Below are 17,553 nucleotides of genomic sequence, written 5' to 3'. Positions count from 1 at the left end.
TGTCAATGAGTACTGCCAAGATGGTTTGTATATTTTTCTTCTACTTTTGAATTCGTTAAAGAAATTAGAGATGACTATAGTATAATTCACATATCAACTGTATCCAGGTGTGAAAACTATTATGTCAGGCACGTGCCCTGTTTGATACATGATGTGATGATCCTCACCAATCAGAGAGGAGAGAATTACCGATCAGAGCAATGATACACAAAAGCCGTATGAGCAGTCTTGAGTATTTATCGGTCCTGCTATCTGCCTAGCCTAGCCCGGCCAGTTAAGTCAAGAACACCAATAACAACCTCTGCAATATGAATCATTATTTTCAAACATACTGGGTTTATATACCAAACAGACTGACCACATCGTACCAAGAAACTAGGAAATAACATTTGTACAAGATTTGGCCAAATGTGGCTGTGAGTAGGGGTAACAGTAATTAATAGACTGGGTATTATTGAGGAATCATAAATCGAATAATAATAGTCTATAGGTCAAAATAAAGCTTATAATAAGAGGGACACGATTATGAATTTTGGCTAGTCTTATATGGCATATATACATCGTGTGCGGATTGTCTCGATGTAGCCATTATTTTACGAGTTTATAAAGAACAGATAGAAAGTAACTGACAGTGGAATCGAAAACGCATGTGTCGTCCTACCTGGCACTCGTCAGATGGTCTTATTAGCATCTGAGTTAATGTTCGCACCGGAATCTAAACCTAGTACCTTTCGCTTCACTCCTACTTCAACTCTGAAGTGTAGGTATATCCGCTGCCAGCCACATTCCATCCACTTTATACAAAGATTATTATTAATATGGTTTGATTGAAATTAGAAATATGAACAGTTTTAATGTTAAGTTAGTAATCTAAAGATAACTCACTTGCTGGGACACCTTGTCTAGATGCCTGAAGTGACTGTTTTTACGTAATCCTGGGAAGTTTCACCTTAAGATGAAGCAATTATCCAATGATCTACGATTTTCGATATGTGCTTTACCAAAAATTTATCCGTAAATAGTATGACCAAGTGACTATTTCAATGGATTAATCCATTTATTTGTGAATCATTCAGATTTTACAAATTTGAATCTATGTTTGTGGGGATAGAGTGTCATAATCAAAGATTATAAAAATAACTCTAATCCGTAATAGTGCAAGTTAAGTAACATGATAATCCAGTTGGATGATATTGGCTCAGAAACTTGTTCCTCTACGTCTTTCCAGGGCCGCCAGACCAAAACATGGCACAAATCCATGAAGTCTCTGACAAGTGGACTGAGCCATGTTGGTAGGTGTAGGCTACCTGGTTGGGATCCGCGAGATGATAGCAATCGATGGTTAGAGACCTTGAATGACATGGCTCAAAATCGTTTGCAATGGCGAAGGTGCATCCACTCTTTGTGTTCTCCCAAATTCTAATCTTCTAAATTCTTCATGTCTCTATCTTTTTTCTCCTTCCAAATTTATTTAATTGGATTATACTCGTTCAATAACATCTTCAAACCCTAATCTTTCACATAATGCTTATACTCTTACTACTTCTACCACCATGTGATTTGAATCGACAACTACATCTCTATGCTATGTGGTATGGCAACTGGAACTGACGTACGTACGTACGAAGTTCTACGTTGTGACTAACTGACTGACTGACGTCTTTCCATCCCAGATATGTTGACTAGAGAACGCTTCAGTAAAAATCAGCAACTTATGTACTTAAGTACGATGAATGTACCTTTCCAAGACGGAAAGAGTGGGTTAGGAAAGATAAAAACAAGGTACCAGTTCATAGAGTCACTAGCTGGTGGATTAAGCTATCTTATTAGATACAGACAATCTGGTTTAAGTTCATGAGATTATTTTGATTAGCGGTTGAAAACATTGAACTACATAACACAGAATCAATCACATTGGCTTAGATTAATTCATTTTTCGTCGTCATATCTATGGCCTTGAAGTTTAAAATTATCTGTTATAACTTGTGATTGCCTGGATGCCCTATTAATGTATAACGTGATAATACCTCCAATTAGAGAACAGCGATTTATCGATCGGACCAATGCCTACCGGCTCAGTGGTCTAGTGGTTAAGCGCTCGTGCGCGAGACTGATAGGTCTAGCTTCAGTTGACTCATGATCTCAACTATATAAAATTACTAAAATCTCCACGAAACCCCCTTCTGATAATGATATTTTTTTTTGATTGATCTCCTTATCTTTCCTCATATATAGATGAATAGATCTGGTTCATTACCAAATATCAGTAATTTTTTCCTAACTTCATCATCACCACCATCACCAACTGATGTTCATTTTAAACAAGTATTATCTAAACAAAATAAAGATTCACATGGAAAGTCGCTATTGAATTTACAAGAACATCAGTCTAACAGTTGCAACGATACCAAGTAAGCTTTAATTCTCAACCTATTTTATGAAACAAATCAATTTACACTGAGATCATGAATCAATCTAGGTTAAACAATCATTCAAAGCCTGAAAGCACTGATTGCCTGTATCTTCCTTATACTCGTAATCACCAAGTGTCCATTAGCGATAAGTTTCAAGAGGGAATTTCAGGAGTTCTGGTGAGAAGCCATAACTAATGAAGTTCAACCATGTCAGGTTTGAGCAAGGTATTCGCCTAAGACAATGGAAGATGGTTGAACAATATCACAGATTGACCGAAGTTAGACTTGTACACCACTGGATCCTTACCTAGTGATATGAAGGTTGGTCAACCGCGTGGCACACCGAAGATCTTGAGCTGGATCTGCGGTTGGAGTTTCATCGATGCTAACCGCTTAGGAGTACAATACTCAGACGAAACAGCTGTCTAGTGTTTTCTGGTTTTCAATGGTTGGCAAACTTACATCTAACCATGATCTCAACGACATTCAACTATCTCCACAATTCTCCTACTCATAGTTCTATTTTTCACCATTGAAATCAAGAACTGATCTTAACTAGATCAATATTGAAAACCTGGAAGCACTGGATGTCTGTTTCATCCTAGTACGAGACTCCTAAGCAGTGTGCATCCACGAGCATGCAAGCGGGAATCAAGTTCAGCAACTTCGAACCAATTGAATGATATAAGGAAAAATCAGAAAGTTTACCTTAGCTTAAATCAATGAATGAATAAGATTATGAAGGACGCGGAAATTTGAAAAGACCACTCCTTAAGCATGAAAGTTTTTGGGATCTAAACGTAAAACCTTCTACATGGAGATTTTGTAAGGGAATACTTTTAAACAGATTCTAGTGGAAATGTTGTGTACCATTACATAACTAAATGTGATTTGAATTTCCTCGGTATTGTTTGTTTGAATCTTCCCATGGATGTTTAGGACTGCAATTGATTGGCATATGTGCATACTGTGCGTATTGCCTCGATATAGCCTTAATTCACAAGCATTATAAGATGGATAGTGAACATCGACTCTTAGATGCAGGTACATCCAGCTGACGAGTCCCGAGTAGGACGAAACGCGCTTCCTGGATTCCGTTGTTAGCCACTATCCATCTTTGCTTATAAATGTGATTTGTTTCGAAACATAATAATGATTATTATTTTACGTTAGAGTAATCTAATTTGTTGGTTTAGTATGAAGTTTGAGTTTCACTATGAACATGTACATAAATCTGAATACATTCAGCTGATTTACCGTGAACAAGACGAACGTACATCGTGGATTCAATTCTCAGCCCTTATGCAATATCTTGTCAAGAATGTAAATGTTCACCCTTTAAAAGTTGTACTTTAAACTACTGTGCAAATGAAAAGAATGATTCATTTATTGACATACTGACTGAATTACATGTGAATACAAGTACAGACAAATAGTTTCTTTTTCAGCATTTCAACCAAGAAGTATAAATCTTTCACGATGATACCTCTCATCCCCTATTTAACGTAGTTACTCATCAGTTATCGGCTAAGATTAAAATTAGTTCTTCGTTCCATCATAGTCACCGGCGAGACTATAATTTATGGACGACCTATGAATGAATCTTAAGTGACCTTGAGAAATATTAGCCAATCAGTAAACAGTCAACTAGAGTAAGAATATATTATACAAAACCAAATATTTAAAGTGAATACACTTCTTTTATATGGTCCAAAAACTTGTCAAGGTTAGAAAAAGGTTCCAAAATCGTAATGCATAAGGTAGAGGAACTCATCCATATGGCTCCATAATAGTTGGTCTCTGGAACCATGATTAGGTCACAAAAACCTTCTTGGCCTCCACCACATAGCTTCCATATTGTTTGTGTGTACTCCGGTTGTGTCCCTTTTGACTGTGCAATATGGTCTTCAATGAATTATAAATGTGAAAGGTGTGTGTTCAGTTAACAAAACTATAGAAGGCAAAATAAGAAAAATAACGAAATAAACAGTCAGTTCGCAGCAATTATTATAATATGCCTTAGTTTCAATCCGGATCGAGCAATAAAGGTTCCTATTCTAGCAAACGTCTTCCTTCAACATATATTACATCGAAAGACAACATCACGGTAGTCTGTACAATGTCTACAAGTCATTTATTACCCGCAATTGCAAACACAAGAACTTCTTAGTAGTCTCATTTGTTATAGTCGCTTAAGTAATCTTCTCCAAAATTCTCTGTGAACCGATCGTACATGAGGATCAGGTACTGAAATTGGCTCCGTGACCTTGAAATCCCTGAAACGCTTCTGATTGACTCGTCCATAAATTATAGTCTCACCATTAATTTTCATATATCAGGTAGGAAAATTCACATAATTATTTTACTAAAACATCTATACTACTTACACTACCTATTTCAGTAACATAAATATTGACCAACAAAATTATCAGACAAATGAAATCAATGATTGGAATATCAATGAAAATACAGTAATAAAGAGCAGCAATCCAACAATAATTAATCAACAATTCAAAGACATATTAGATATAGAAGATGATGAACAAGATATTGAATTAGTACGTCAAAGTATGTTACAAGTCATCTTGACTTCAAATACAAATCATTCTAATGATACCGTCTTATCATCCGATGTAGATAATGATTGTTCCAATAATTCAACAATATCAGAATGTGATAACCAAAGATCAACGAAATCAACATTATTCAATGATCATTCTATGATAGAAGAAAATTCTATTAGTAAGAATAATGAAATTCATTCAGAAAACATTCCAAGATCAAAATATTCATCAAGTCAATTATCCGATTGTGAAAATCTAAATAACGTCAGAAAACGATCATGTATGTATCTATCAAATTGGTGAAGTTTCATGTTTTGTTTTTTGTTAATGAATTCATTTTACTTTACAGTGACTACAAATTAGATGATACTGTATTTTGTGTTTAGTGATTACCAGTAGGCGGCATTTGACTCCGTTGATTGTGAGGTTCTATGGCAGTGTTTGTCACTGAAAGGAGTACCAAAAAAGTACATTAACCCTATACAGGCTTTCTATTCGAACACAACTGATCGAGTTAGAGCCTATGGCGAACTGTCATCCGAATTGATTACCTCAAGTGGTGTTCGTCAGGGCTGTCCATTCTCCAAATCATTGTTTAACTTTGTCATCGACATGCTTTTAGAGATAACACTTTCATCATCTAAATCTCCAGGAAATGAACTTTTACAGGGAGGTTCACTTGTTGACTTAGAATACACCGATGACATAGTTCTATTTGGTGAAGACGCTGACAAAATGCAGAGTTTTCTGACCACTATAAGCAACTATGCAGGCATGTTCGGGATGCGATTCTCTCCCTCGAAGTGCAAATTGTTACTTCAGGATTGGGTTGCATCGGCACCTGAACTAAATGATAGGAAGTGAAGTAGTTGAGCTTGTTGACCGCTTCACTTATCTTGGGAGTCTCATCGGCCCTTGTGGTTTGGTGTGTGTTAGCGGGACATAGATTGGAGTAAAGCATGTTTCATGCATGATGGTGTTGCTGCGCGCTGATTGGCTAATTCTAAACCCATCAGCCCGGGCAAATTATTGGAGAAAAATCTAGAAGCTTCTTATGTATATACTATAAATATATGAACGTTATTCAAACTAGTAATTGCTGTTCACTTACGATTGTTATTTATGAATACAATTTCATTCCTGTTCAACGTGTTCTGATTTTGGGATCTTGTTGAGTGTCATCGTATAAGAATACTAAGCAATACGAATCGTTGGGTCGTTTATATAGCAAAACACAATTATAACAGTGTGTGACGAAATCTCAGCACGGATACAGAAGGCTCGTCTAGCTTTCGCCAACTTGCATCATTCAAGGCGTAGGCGAGATTGATGCCTAAATTCATTCGATTGTCCCCAACTAGTGTTCCGTTCAGTACAACATTAGGATCAGTGAACTTTGTATTTGTCAACAGATACATTGATCAATGAACAGTATCTCAGAGCTTGAAGTTTAGTAGTTCTCAAGCTCTTCCCAACCTATTGGCTATTCAGAAGACGCAGATAGGAAGCACAATAGTTATCTATTGTAATCAATCTGATGAATTCTTGACTAAATACCATATTAAATGAGAAATCATACTTTAGATACAGTCATATCGTAAGTAGTAGAGGATAGAGCAAACATTATGTGATTTATTATCAACAACTAAGGGATTATAGAACAAACAATGACAGTTTATAGGTCCACTTGAAACATACAAATTTCTTCCGTTATTCACTAGATAAATAAATACATATCTCATGGACATCATATTAGATCTTATAAGTTCATTGTAATATAGTCTTCGGAGGATTTATCTTCTTACTATAAACCTATGTTGATAATTTCATAAAATTCTTTCTTAAAGCCAATTGTTATGTAGCAAACTGTTTGTTATAACGATTGAATGCGTGCCCTCTTTAATATATGACGTTATAAGACCGCCAGTTGTTATATCGATTGAGTGCGTGTTTGCTAATCCCCGCGAATTATCGATCAGAGTAATGATACACAAAAGCTGTATGAGCAGTCTTAAGTACTTATCAGTCCTGCTATATCTGCCTAGCCTAGTCAGTTAAGTTCAGAACACCGAGAACAACCTCTGCAATATGAATCATTATTCTCAAACATACTGAGTTTATATACCAAACAAACTGACCACATCGTAACATTAAAATGGGAAATAACATTCGTACAAGATTTGGCCAAATGTGGCTGTGAATAGGGGGAAGAGTAATTAATAGACTAGGGATAACTCAAGAACGGTAAATCGTATAATAATAGTCTATAGATCAAAATCAAGCTCATAATAAGAAGGACATGAATATGAATAGTTTAGTTACTTAGCAACTATACAATAGGAAATATACATATCACATTGGTCCATAAATAGTCCTCAAAGTTAATATTCATAAATCTCCACAGGATATAACACTGTTGTTATTCCGACTTTATAACTTTCATAGAGAAAGTAGTCTCATGAAGTATACATGTGATCAAACTTTTCGTGATATGTTGAGCAAATACACTATAGTATTTCGGTTTCATACTGTGAAGTCAGTTCATGAAGGTAATGACTGTTATTCTAAGGCATGTTGATAAAGGAAAATTACGCGGCTAGGGTCAGAACGATTTTTATGAACTATTATTAGAGTATAATTCATTTTGGCATTAGTTGCTTGAACCTGCCCATTGGTGTTTAGGACTTTGATTGATCAGTTTCTTATTGACACATGTTCATTCTGTTGAAATTGCCTCAATGTTGTCTTAATTCACAAGCATTACAATCAAAGATGCAAGTACACCCACCTTGTGAGTCCTGAATAGGACGAAACGCGCATCCTAGATTCCACTGTTAACCACTATCATCTTTGCTTATTGTTGAAGTCGTTAGATGCCAAGGTTTTGAGTCGGTCCTATTAAATTTTCCTATCACTGATGCTATTACTCTGTCTGTATTTTCTTTATTATAAACTATTCAAACTGTGGATTGGTTGAAGTTAGACATTAACACCATGGATGCCGGATCAGTGATCTATCGGTTAAGTGCTCTCACGCGAGACTAGTAGGTCCTGGGTTCGAATCTCGCGAGGCGAGGTCGTGGATGCGCACTGCTCTGAGGAGTCCCACAATAGGACAAAACGGCCGTCCGGTGCTTCCAGGTTTTCCATGGTGGTCTAGCTTCAATTAACTCACACTTTCAACTGTACTTAAAGTTCATTGTTTGAATGTCGTTTGAATGTTTTCAAGATGAATATGCCTTTTTTTCTTTTCTCCTAGTGTCAATCAATCTCCCTATTCAACGAATTATTAAGAATGATCAACGAACTAAAGAAACTTCATATAATAGTTATACTGAAATGAATTCAGTTTTTAGACAATCACATCAAAATCATACTCATAATGATGTAACTAATAAGAATAATGATATCAATCATAGTTTGAATCCTCCGGAAGATATAACATCAACTAGTAGTAATCAATTACGTAATTTTCTTAATCGATTAGATAATGTTTCCATTGGATATACAACTCATACAACAAAAGATGACATTCGTTTATTAGATGAAAAGAATACAGATGATGAAATCACAGAAGAATTAGAAGATGATGATGTTGATGTTGATCATGATATAACCATAGGAGTAAACTCTAAACAGAATCATAAAGAACCATTGAATGGTGAATGTCAAGAATCATTTGTGAATATATGTAAACCAGTTCAAGGTAATCGTTTAGCTCGAGTAACAGAAGTGAATGAATCAGATTTTGAACTAAGTGAAGATGATGTTGATGATTATGATGATGATGATGATGACGGTGATGGAAGCCTTAGTGATGACGACAATGATACAGACAGTGTTTTGGATGATTCCACTGAATCGGATAGTTTCAGTGATAGTCCATTCGTAAGTAATATATCGAAAAACTTACATAAACAAAAAATGAATGGAGGTAATAATAACCATAATGAACCATTACACAACAATAGTATCATAAAACCAACAATCAATAAAAATCCATTAGGTGATACACAATTTCTTCGTTTAGAACAAATGAGAGCTGATCTAGAAGAAGAATTAGGCTTTGAATTATTAATTAAAGCTTACAATGTTATTCAGGTAAGATTATTTTCTTAATGTTTCCTAAGATTCATTTAGTATTGTTTGTTTGAATCTTCTCATCGATGTGTTAGGACTGCAATTGGTCAGTCTCTAATTGGCATATGTGCATACTGGGTGTATTGCCTCGATATAGCCTTAATTCACTAGCATTGTAAGCAAAGATGGATAGTGGCTAGCAGTGGAATCCAGTTTGATGCGCCTTTCGTCCTATTTGGGACTCGTCAGCTGGATTTACCTGCATCTCAGAGTTGATGTTCACTCTGGGACTCGAACCCAGTAACTTTCGCTTCAAACGCCATCGCGTTATCCATTCTGCCACTGAGTCCTAAGGTTATTCTACTTTTGGAAGATCAGTGTACAAATTTAGTTGTTGAATGTAGTTGGGAGGAAACTCTGGACCTATATCTTTTGCTAGTTACCACTTTTTAGCATAAAACCAACAATCTTAAGGAAATTGATTTTCTTCATGTGATTTAAACCAGAGCCACTTAGTTTTATAGTGAGCCACTCCAAGACTGATCACCAATAGGGTTGAGATGTTACCAGTTGTTTGGAAATCAAGTACTAATTAATATCAGTCAGTCAGCTACGACGTAGGACCAGGCACATTTATGCATTGGTCCAAGTTGCCATACATCATTAGCACAACAAGATGAACACCAGATTCATAGAAGTAGTTAATTTAGTAGTGGTAATATATAAAAGAAAAATTGTATATAAGGATATAATACAGGAAGAAAGACAGATATGAAGCAAATTTAATCTCAAGGTTTAAGGGAAGATAAAGAGTGTATACACCTACACCATTGTGATCGATTCTGAGCCATGTCACACAGTCTCCAACCATTGTTTACGATAGTCACGCGGACCCCAACCAAGTAGTCTGCATCTGCCAACATGGCTTAGACTGGAAGTTAGTGACTTCATGCTCTGATGCCACGTTTTGGTTTGACCACCCCTAACTTTCTTCCAACCATCCCCTACACTAGTCAGCATAGCACGTCGTGGTAATCGGTGTTCAGGCATACGTAACACGTGGCCTAACCATCTCAGTCGATGAAGATTGACAACCCCATCAACTGATTTACCATCATTCCCTAATACCCTGCATCTAACCTCACTATTACTTACCCGGGTGATCCCAGCAGATGCGAGTAATATTTCTAAGGCATCTGTTCATTGAATTCTACCGACTGATTTGCAATGCGTTCATTCTTACAAGAAGTATCAGTTCCCTCAATATTACAGGTACATTGCTGACCTGTGGTAAGTAGCAATAAACCTTGGTCTACGGATTCTTGCTGACTACCTCCAAACAATGGTCATTTCAACTAATGGCCTTATCACAACATGATCAAAATAATCTGATTAACACTAAGGACTAGGCAAACATAACATTGATTATTCTTAAATGGTTAATAAATATTCATTCTCATCATGAATTACCATTGACCGGATAACTACTGAAAACTAGAAGAGATAGGGTGATCATTTTCTCTTAGTATAATCCACTTATATAATTCACTTATTTACTGAGATCTTAAGAGGTTTATAATTAGTATGAGTAATTAGGTGTAGCTTACTTACTTACTTCTGCCTGTTACCCCTCGTGGAGGAGCATAGGCCGCACACCAGTTTTCTCCATTCAACCCTGTCCCAAGCAATCCTTCCCAGTTCTTTCTGGTTAATATTCATCGTTTTCATATCTGCTTCAATAGCCCGGCGAATTATGTTCTTTGTTCTTCCTCTTTTCCGCTTCCCTTCACCATTCCAAGTTAGAGCTTGCCTCATGATGCAGTTTGATGATTTCCTTAGTGTATGTCCTATCCACTTCCAACACCTTTTCCTAATTTCCTCTTCATCTGGAAGCTGGTTTGTCCTCTCCCATAAAACGCTGTTGCTGATAGCATCCGGCCAGTGAATGTTGAGCATTTAGCGTAGACAACTGTTTATAAATACTTGTACCTTTTTGACGATGGTTGTTGTTGTTCTCCACGTTTCAGCTCCTTACAGTAGGACTGTCTTGACGTTCGTATTGAAGATACTCACTTTGAAATTAGTTGAGAGTTGTTTTGAGTTCAATGAGGTATAGGATAGATAGTAAAACGTTCAGATAAAGAATTAGAGTTAAGGTTGTCATCATGGACTAATACCAGCTATAATACCAAAATGCTATTTAACTATGTTGATGAATGGATTCGGAACCAATATCCAAGACTTGCTGTCTTTAATTCTGTTAGTTTGTCCGTAAATGATAGTCTCGTCAAGCATAGCTATGATCACTGACTACTATGAACTTAGATAACTTGACAACGTGGAGTTCAACGTGGAGCATTCTATAAAGTATCTTTTTTTAATTATCTTTGATTATTAGGCATTACAAGAAGATGAAGATGAAACAATTACTGAAAGTGAACAAATTGTTAAAAGTGTTTTAGGTGAAGAGAAAACACGAATTTATTATGATCGTATTTTACAATTAGTTCTTGCTGATGGAGCTTATATGGATGGTAAGTTCAATAATGATAATACGTTCATTTACCTATAAATGAACTTAAAGGAATAAGTCTGTATACTTTAAGTTAGGTTTTAGACGTAACAGGATTGTGATACTATCAGACGGTGACAACAAGAATTTCTAATGAATGGGTTCGAACTTATCAACCGAGTTAAATGAGTAATTGATTTATGATATAAATATTATGATTGTGATATCTTGATAAATAGAAATCTACATTTTTAATGCTTTGGAACCTGGAAGCACTGGACGGCCGTTTCGTCTTATTGTGGGGCTCCTCAGCAGTGAGCATCCACAAAACCCCCTTCTGATAATAATCATTTGCTCACTAGTGACTGGCTTCAAGAGGTATTTCCTAGAGTTCTAGTGAAAAGCAGTGACCAGTGGACTTCAATCGGGTCTGTTGTGAGATAGTAACTGACTGAAGACAATAGTGGACAGTTGCTCAATTTCTTGGATTAGTTGAAGCTAGACATTAACACCGTTGAATGCCGGCCGGCTCAGTGGTCTGGTGGTTAAGCACTTTCACGCGAGACTGGTAGGTTCTTGGTTCGAATCTCGCGAGTCGGGATCGTGTATTCGCAATGATGGGGAGTTCCACAATGGGACGAAACAGCCGTCCAGTAATTCCAGGTTTTCCATGATGGTCTAGCTTCAATCGACTCATGATTTCAACTATGAAAATATGTTGATATTTCTAATTTTAGTAGTGAAAAAAAAATGGATTTGAACTTGTACTCAGGATTTTAAAAGAAAGCTTAATATCATGAAAGTTTGTATATCCTCTTTATTGCTTAATATATACCTTCATAATTCTCCACAGTACAGCAAAGTCTTTTCTCAAAAGCTCGGGAACGTATAACGGAGAACAGTAAAGAATAATAGGTAATATAAAGGAATTGACAAATTGTAAGAGTAAATGGCGAGTAGTCTCAAAAGCGTGCAGCCTCTTTATGTAGTAAGTCAAACGGTAAATTTTTTTCGATAACAGTAAAACATGAGGAAACCAAGAAAGATCAAAAGAAAATGTAGCACCAAGATAATTGACCTTCGGCACTGTCTTTATCAAGGAGTCTCCAATGGCACAAGCATTATGGGATCTTGAAATGGTGTTTAGGTGCTGTCCATGTCTCTGGCTAAAGATAACAGCTTGACATTTAGATGGATTAAGTAAGAGACCATTGTCAACAGACCACCATTCAATACGAGACAAAAACTCATTCATTTCTATAAGATGTGAAGAGGTAGAAATCGGTAGTGAAGTCGTCCGCATACTTCACAAAAGTGTTATCTGTGGAAGATGGCAGATCATGCAGAAAAAAAATAGAAAAGAGGAAGTGAAAGAACAGCTCCTTGTGGCACACCGTGATTAGACAGTAGAGACGTTGAAAATTTTCCTCCAAACACAGTGTACTATTCTCTTCCAGAAAGATAGGAACGTAGCTAATTGGTTATCCAACTGTCAATGTTGACGCTAATCAACTTGCCAAGTAAGAGATGTCTTGGAACAGAATCAAAAGCAGAAGTACAGTCCAGAGAAAAGCATCGAATATACTTCTTATCCTTTACCAAGCTGAACAATATATTGTGATCCAGAACAGAAACGGTATCTAAAATACTTCTTTTGCATTTGTAAGCTAACTGTTACGGATCACTGGGCTTTTTCATAGAAGATTGAAGTGAGAGCATCAATAATCTTTTTTGAATTTGTTGCTATGGCTCCTAATTTCATATTTTATAATCTGTATTTCAGATGAATAAAGTACAGTCCATCCATCATTCCATCCATCCATCCATCCATCCATCAATCAATCAATCAATCAATCATGAAAATCTAAAATAATTTTTATTTTTATTTCCTTTTTTCAATAAGAATTTAAGTAATATCATAACAATCATAAGAAGAAAAATTGTATCATTTTCATTATTTTTTTTCTCTCAAAAAAATTTATCATTTTATCATCATGTATTATGTAACATTTCAACTATTCTAATCATTATTTAGTGCAATTGATCATTTACCATACACAAACACACACACTTGCTTACTTATGCCTGTTACTACTCCCAGTGGAGTAAACACCCCCCCGTCCCCCCACACACAATGTTTACCTTGTAATCTTTTGGTGAAAATTACTCAATGAATACATTATCTTTATATATTCACTTGGTATTGTTTGTTTGAATCTACTCATTGATGTTTAGGACTGCAGTTGATCAGGGATCTCTTATTGGCGTATGTGCATACTGTGTGGACTACCTCGATAAAGCCCTAATACACAAGCATTATAAGCAAATATGACGAGTCACAAATAGGACGAAATGCACGTCCTAGATTCCACTGCTAGCCACTATCCATCTTTGCTTACATCATCTTTATGATTATTAATAATGAAATTGGTTGTTTAAGAATAGTTAGAAATCCCACGAATCTGTAGACGGTGTCGAGTCGAGTTTGACAATGATCACCACTACAATAAGATTACGCGCCCAAAATCGACTTGGTTCTTTTGATAGCTCGTAAATCAGAAGACTGTAACTGGTCCAGATAAAGTATATTTATTGGTGGCGATCTCGTGGTATCGAAAGAATACCGAGACGTGCCAACGAGTACAGGCAATAAGGGTAAAGCGTAAGAGAGTTCAAACCAAACAAGGCGGATAGCGGAACGAGAAGTGACTTTGATACAGTTAAACGACAACGAGTACGATAAAACAATCACTGGTACAATTGGTTATAATAATAATTGTTTCCATTATTCCAATCGTGTTCTCATCGAGAAAAGTAGGTCACTACAAATCTATATAGAGTTATGTATTAATGAAGATAAATATGATTGACTACTGAGTGTAGACATAAAAGCATTTAGCTTATTGACTTAAATGAGATTTACTTTCCTATTATTGATTTATATCCTTTGAACTCATTAAGTGTAGACTATTTTGTTGAACAAGTTTATTGTTTAGTCGATAATTTAGTTCTCTATATTTGATTATGAATGATGTATCTGGGATAATTTGATCAAGTTTGTGTATAATATATCAATCGACTATTCAGTCTAGTGGCAGTGTAATCTCAATCATCAATCGTGTTATTGTGCTAATGTAGAACACCACAGAAAAAGAAAGTATATTTGTCCTACTCGTCATATAATTTTGGCGACACACCGGTCTTCTAACACACTTACTCACTAAATTATGTATTGTGATTGGATATTTATCAGTCAAAAATGGATGCATTGTTCAAACTTAAATAAAAGTTATCGACATTGTGGCAACATCCTAATGTCAGATTCCAACTGGTCTACATTGTTGTGAGAAAATTGTTTCATATGAATAAAGCCCTGAGCTAATTTCCAAAGTTATTTTAACAGATGACATAGGTTCAAGCATTTCTAGTGAGATCCTTGATTGATGAAACGAAAATATGTTGAATGAATCAAATTCTGATCAGAATTCTGATTCTATTTTATCAGATGTGGACTGCTCGAATGATCCGATACTTTAACCGGGTTGGTGGATATAGAAGATCTACATACAGAAGTTGGAAAACGTTGTTTTCTAACTAATGGTGCATATGAGTTCCAGAATCCCGACAAAACAAATAGTGTATGAACCTATTGTTGGTCACCGGCTACCTAGGACTGCATCTCCTAACGTCGCTCCACTGCCTTGTGGATCAGACCTCTAGGTCAAAGGCTCGGGGAGCGGTCCCTTGAGGAAACCATCTGCTTTCTTTTGGGCGCTCGGTCAATATCTCAGCCCTCAAACAAATCGAATGACTACATGTCGGGCATATCTATTTGATGCTTCCTTGTACCAATCTTTATGCGTCTAAACAAATAAGTTCGAAGGGTTCGTTTATTTTTAGTGAAATTCTTAGTAAGTGTGACTTCGAATGATAGTGTCTAATCTGCTAAGTTCATTTTTTTACACTGCATATATTTTCAGTAAAATCTCCGATCATTGTTACAAAAATGGCCTGAATGAGTCGAATTCTGATAACATTTTGGTATCCATTTCAAAGGCACTGATTCTTTGGTAGTGAGTGATTAGAATGAGCAATGCGTTAGAGGAGTGGTATAGAGGCTCCAGATAACTTTTTGAACCCACATCCGAACATGCTTTATGAGAGGAGCTAAGCCATCATTAAATGACAACTACTAGATTATCTCGCTCTGACCCTTATATGGTTATGTTTCGTTCATTTGTCAGTCAGAACCTTACATGTTTGTCATAAACAATATCAAGTTCTGTTGTCCCATTATTTTTCATCCTCTAGTAACTATTCAAAACATGGAGTTTATTAAGCCGAATAGCCTACTTGTCCCAACTTTGGTTGTATTTAGTCACCTAGGGATTAACTCAGGAAAAAAGCATTTGTAAGTAATTGATTCTAACAATAGATCTCCAAGAAAAACAAGCTGTACTCCAATAAAAAGAAAAACCTGCTAAACAATTAAACGTGGAGTAGAATAATCCTGAAATGCAATTTTCAGAATAAAAAAATCTTTAGGACAGAAAATAGAATAATAATAATAATAAATCTGAACTCTGGTATAAGATAACCAAACAAAACCTGAGATAAGATGGATAGTTACTGATCAAATGACATTACAGAATATTGTTATTGTTTTGTTTCTCTCTTTACAATGGACTACTAGCTCGGTCAGTATGAGTTTTACCAATTAGGATTGCCAAAACGTCGGATTGTTTTATAAGCTTCATCTACATCTTTACGTGATTTCATTCGCATATAGAAAATTGGACAATCTCGACTGAAATGTACAAAAATAATGTTAGCATTAGTAATTAATTAATATATGTATTGTTACTGTGGTGAATGCTACTCATAAGATTGCTTGTAAGTAGTATGTAGAGAAGCGTCACGTGGAAGTTGCCACAGTCAATAACTGTAGAGAAAATTCGCAGTTCGTTAGAAATTACAGCATACACAGAATAATGTGAAAGCTAGAAGAAAAGCACGAGAAAACAGCCTAGAATTAACTTGCATTGAAAAATACACATGATGTAAATAGACGATTGGTGCCTTGGAGTACCTCATTCATCAGTCACAGCTGTTGGACTATAGCGGAAATAGTCAGTACAGCTAAACAACTGTTGAGTCCGAAAGTATCGTCAGTGACAAATGACAGCAAGACATTACGCATCCATTTGCACTTTGTCGTGTGTTCAGCAATACAAGTTTATTCTAGACTGCACGGGAAATGTAATTCACTGAAATAAAAGTTATGAATGTGATGTTTTGGATGTTAACAGAACCAGATTACATTCTAGTCAGCGGTTTTCAATATACGGTACAATGAAGACAAGGAAAGAGAAAAGTGTAATGAGGAACGATATATTTGAATGGAGGCAGAAAAAGATAAGTATGAAACGAACAAGCTATTTGGATAGTGATTCGTGGTGAATACTGGGAGATAGATGACGGTATGTACAACCAATGGTTTTTCTATCAATCGTAACAAGGAAACACTAAGATAAGTGCAACTTGCAAGTTTACGATAAGATATAATCTATATATTGTATCCAATTTTCGGGAGGTATATCGAAGTGTATTCAGCCAATGAACGAATGCAAATTATGATGAAGCGTAGAATCAACGAAATAATATGTTAACAGAAACCATTCAATAGATAAAGGGAAAATGTTAAATTGTGTGCAGTAGCCTCTTCCTCTCGGATTGACTAGGAAATCAGACATATTCAAGATCAAATTAACATTATTGTTTGTACCTCACACTACTCACTGACTGCAGTTAGGGAACCGTTAAAAACTAGGAAGCACTTAACAACCAAATGTAGGTATTTGGGAAACTTATGCAATAATGACCTCCAAAGCAGTCGCACTTAGAATCTTTGAACCACTAAGTGTAATATCCAAACCTTAATTCCAATAGGTCCGGACGGGGCTGAATAACTAGGGAACATGTT

The 17,553-nt window shown here is 36.0% G+C and overlaps 1 protein-coding gene and 1 non-coding gene across 2 annotated transcripts in view; one reads left to right on the top strand and one right to left on the bottom strand.

Annotated features, from left to right (window-relative positions):
• Smp_169450 (DNA replication licensing factor MCM8, putative) overlaps positions 1 to 9,097 on the top strand; it is a gene marked incomplete at both ends in the record, with an annotated part of 47,103 nt that extends 38,006 nt beyond the window's left edge. The window contains 3 exons of the mRNA XM_018790691.1: positions 2,236 to 2,411; positions 4,816 to 5,258; positions 8,238 to 9,097. Of these exons, the coding sequence (XP_018646086.1) occupies positions 2,236 to 2,411; positions 4,816 to 5,258; positions 8,238 to 9,097 (1,479 nt within the window). The remainder of the gene's footprint in view (positions 1 to 2,235; positions 2,412 to 4,815; positions 5,259 to 8,237) is intronic.
• A 239-nt stretch (positions 9,098 to 9,336) lies between these two features.
• Positions 9,337 to 9,403, bottom strand: Smp_tRNA_01130_Gln_TTG.1.1. Its single transcript has one exon. It is a non-coding gene (tRNA).
• Between the last annotated feature and the right edge of the window lie 8,150 nt (positions 9,404 to 17,553).

The sequence above is a fragment of the Schistosoma mansoni genome (genome assembly GCF_000237925.1).
Source record: "Schistosoma mansoni, WGS project CABG00000000 data, supercontig 0041, strain Puerto Rico, whole genome shotgun sequence".
NCBI classification, from domain to species: domain Eukaryota; kingdom Metazoa; phylum Platyhelminthes; class Trematoda; order Strigeidida; family Schistosomatidae; genus Schistosoma; species Schistosoma mansoni.
Note: the sequence above shows the minus strand (reverse complement) of the source record. Positions and strands in the feature narration are given on the sequence as shown.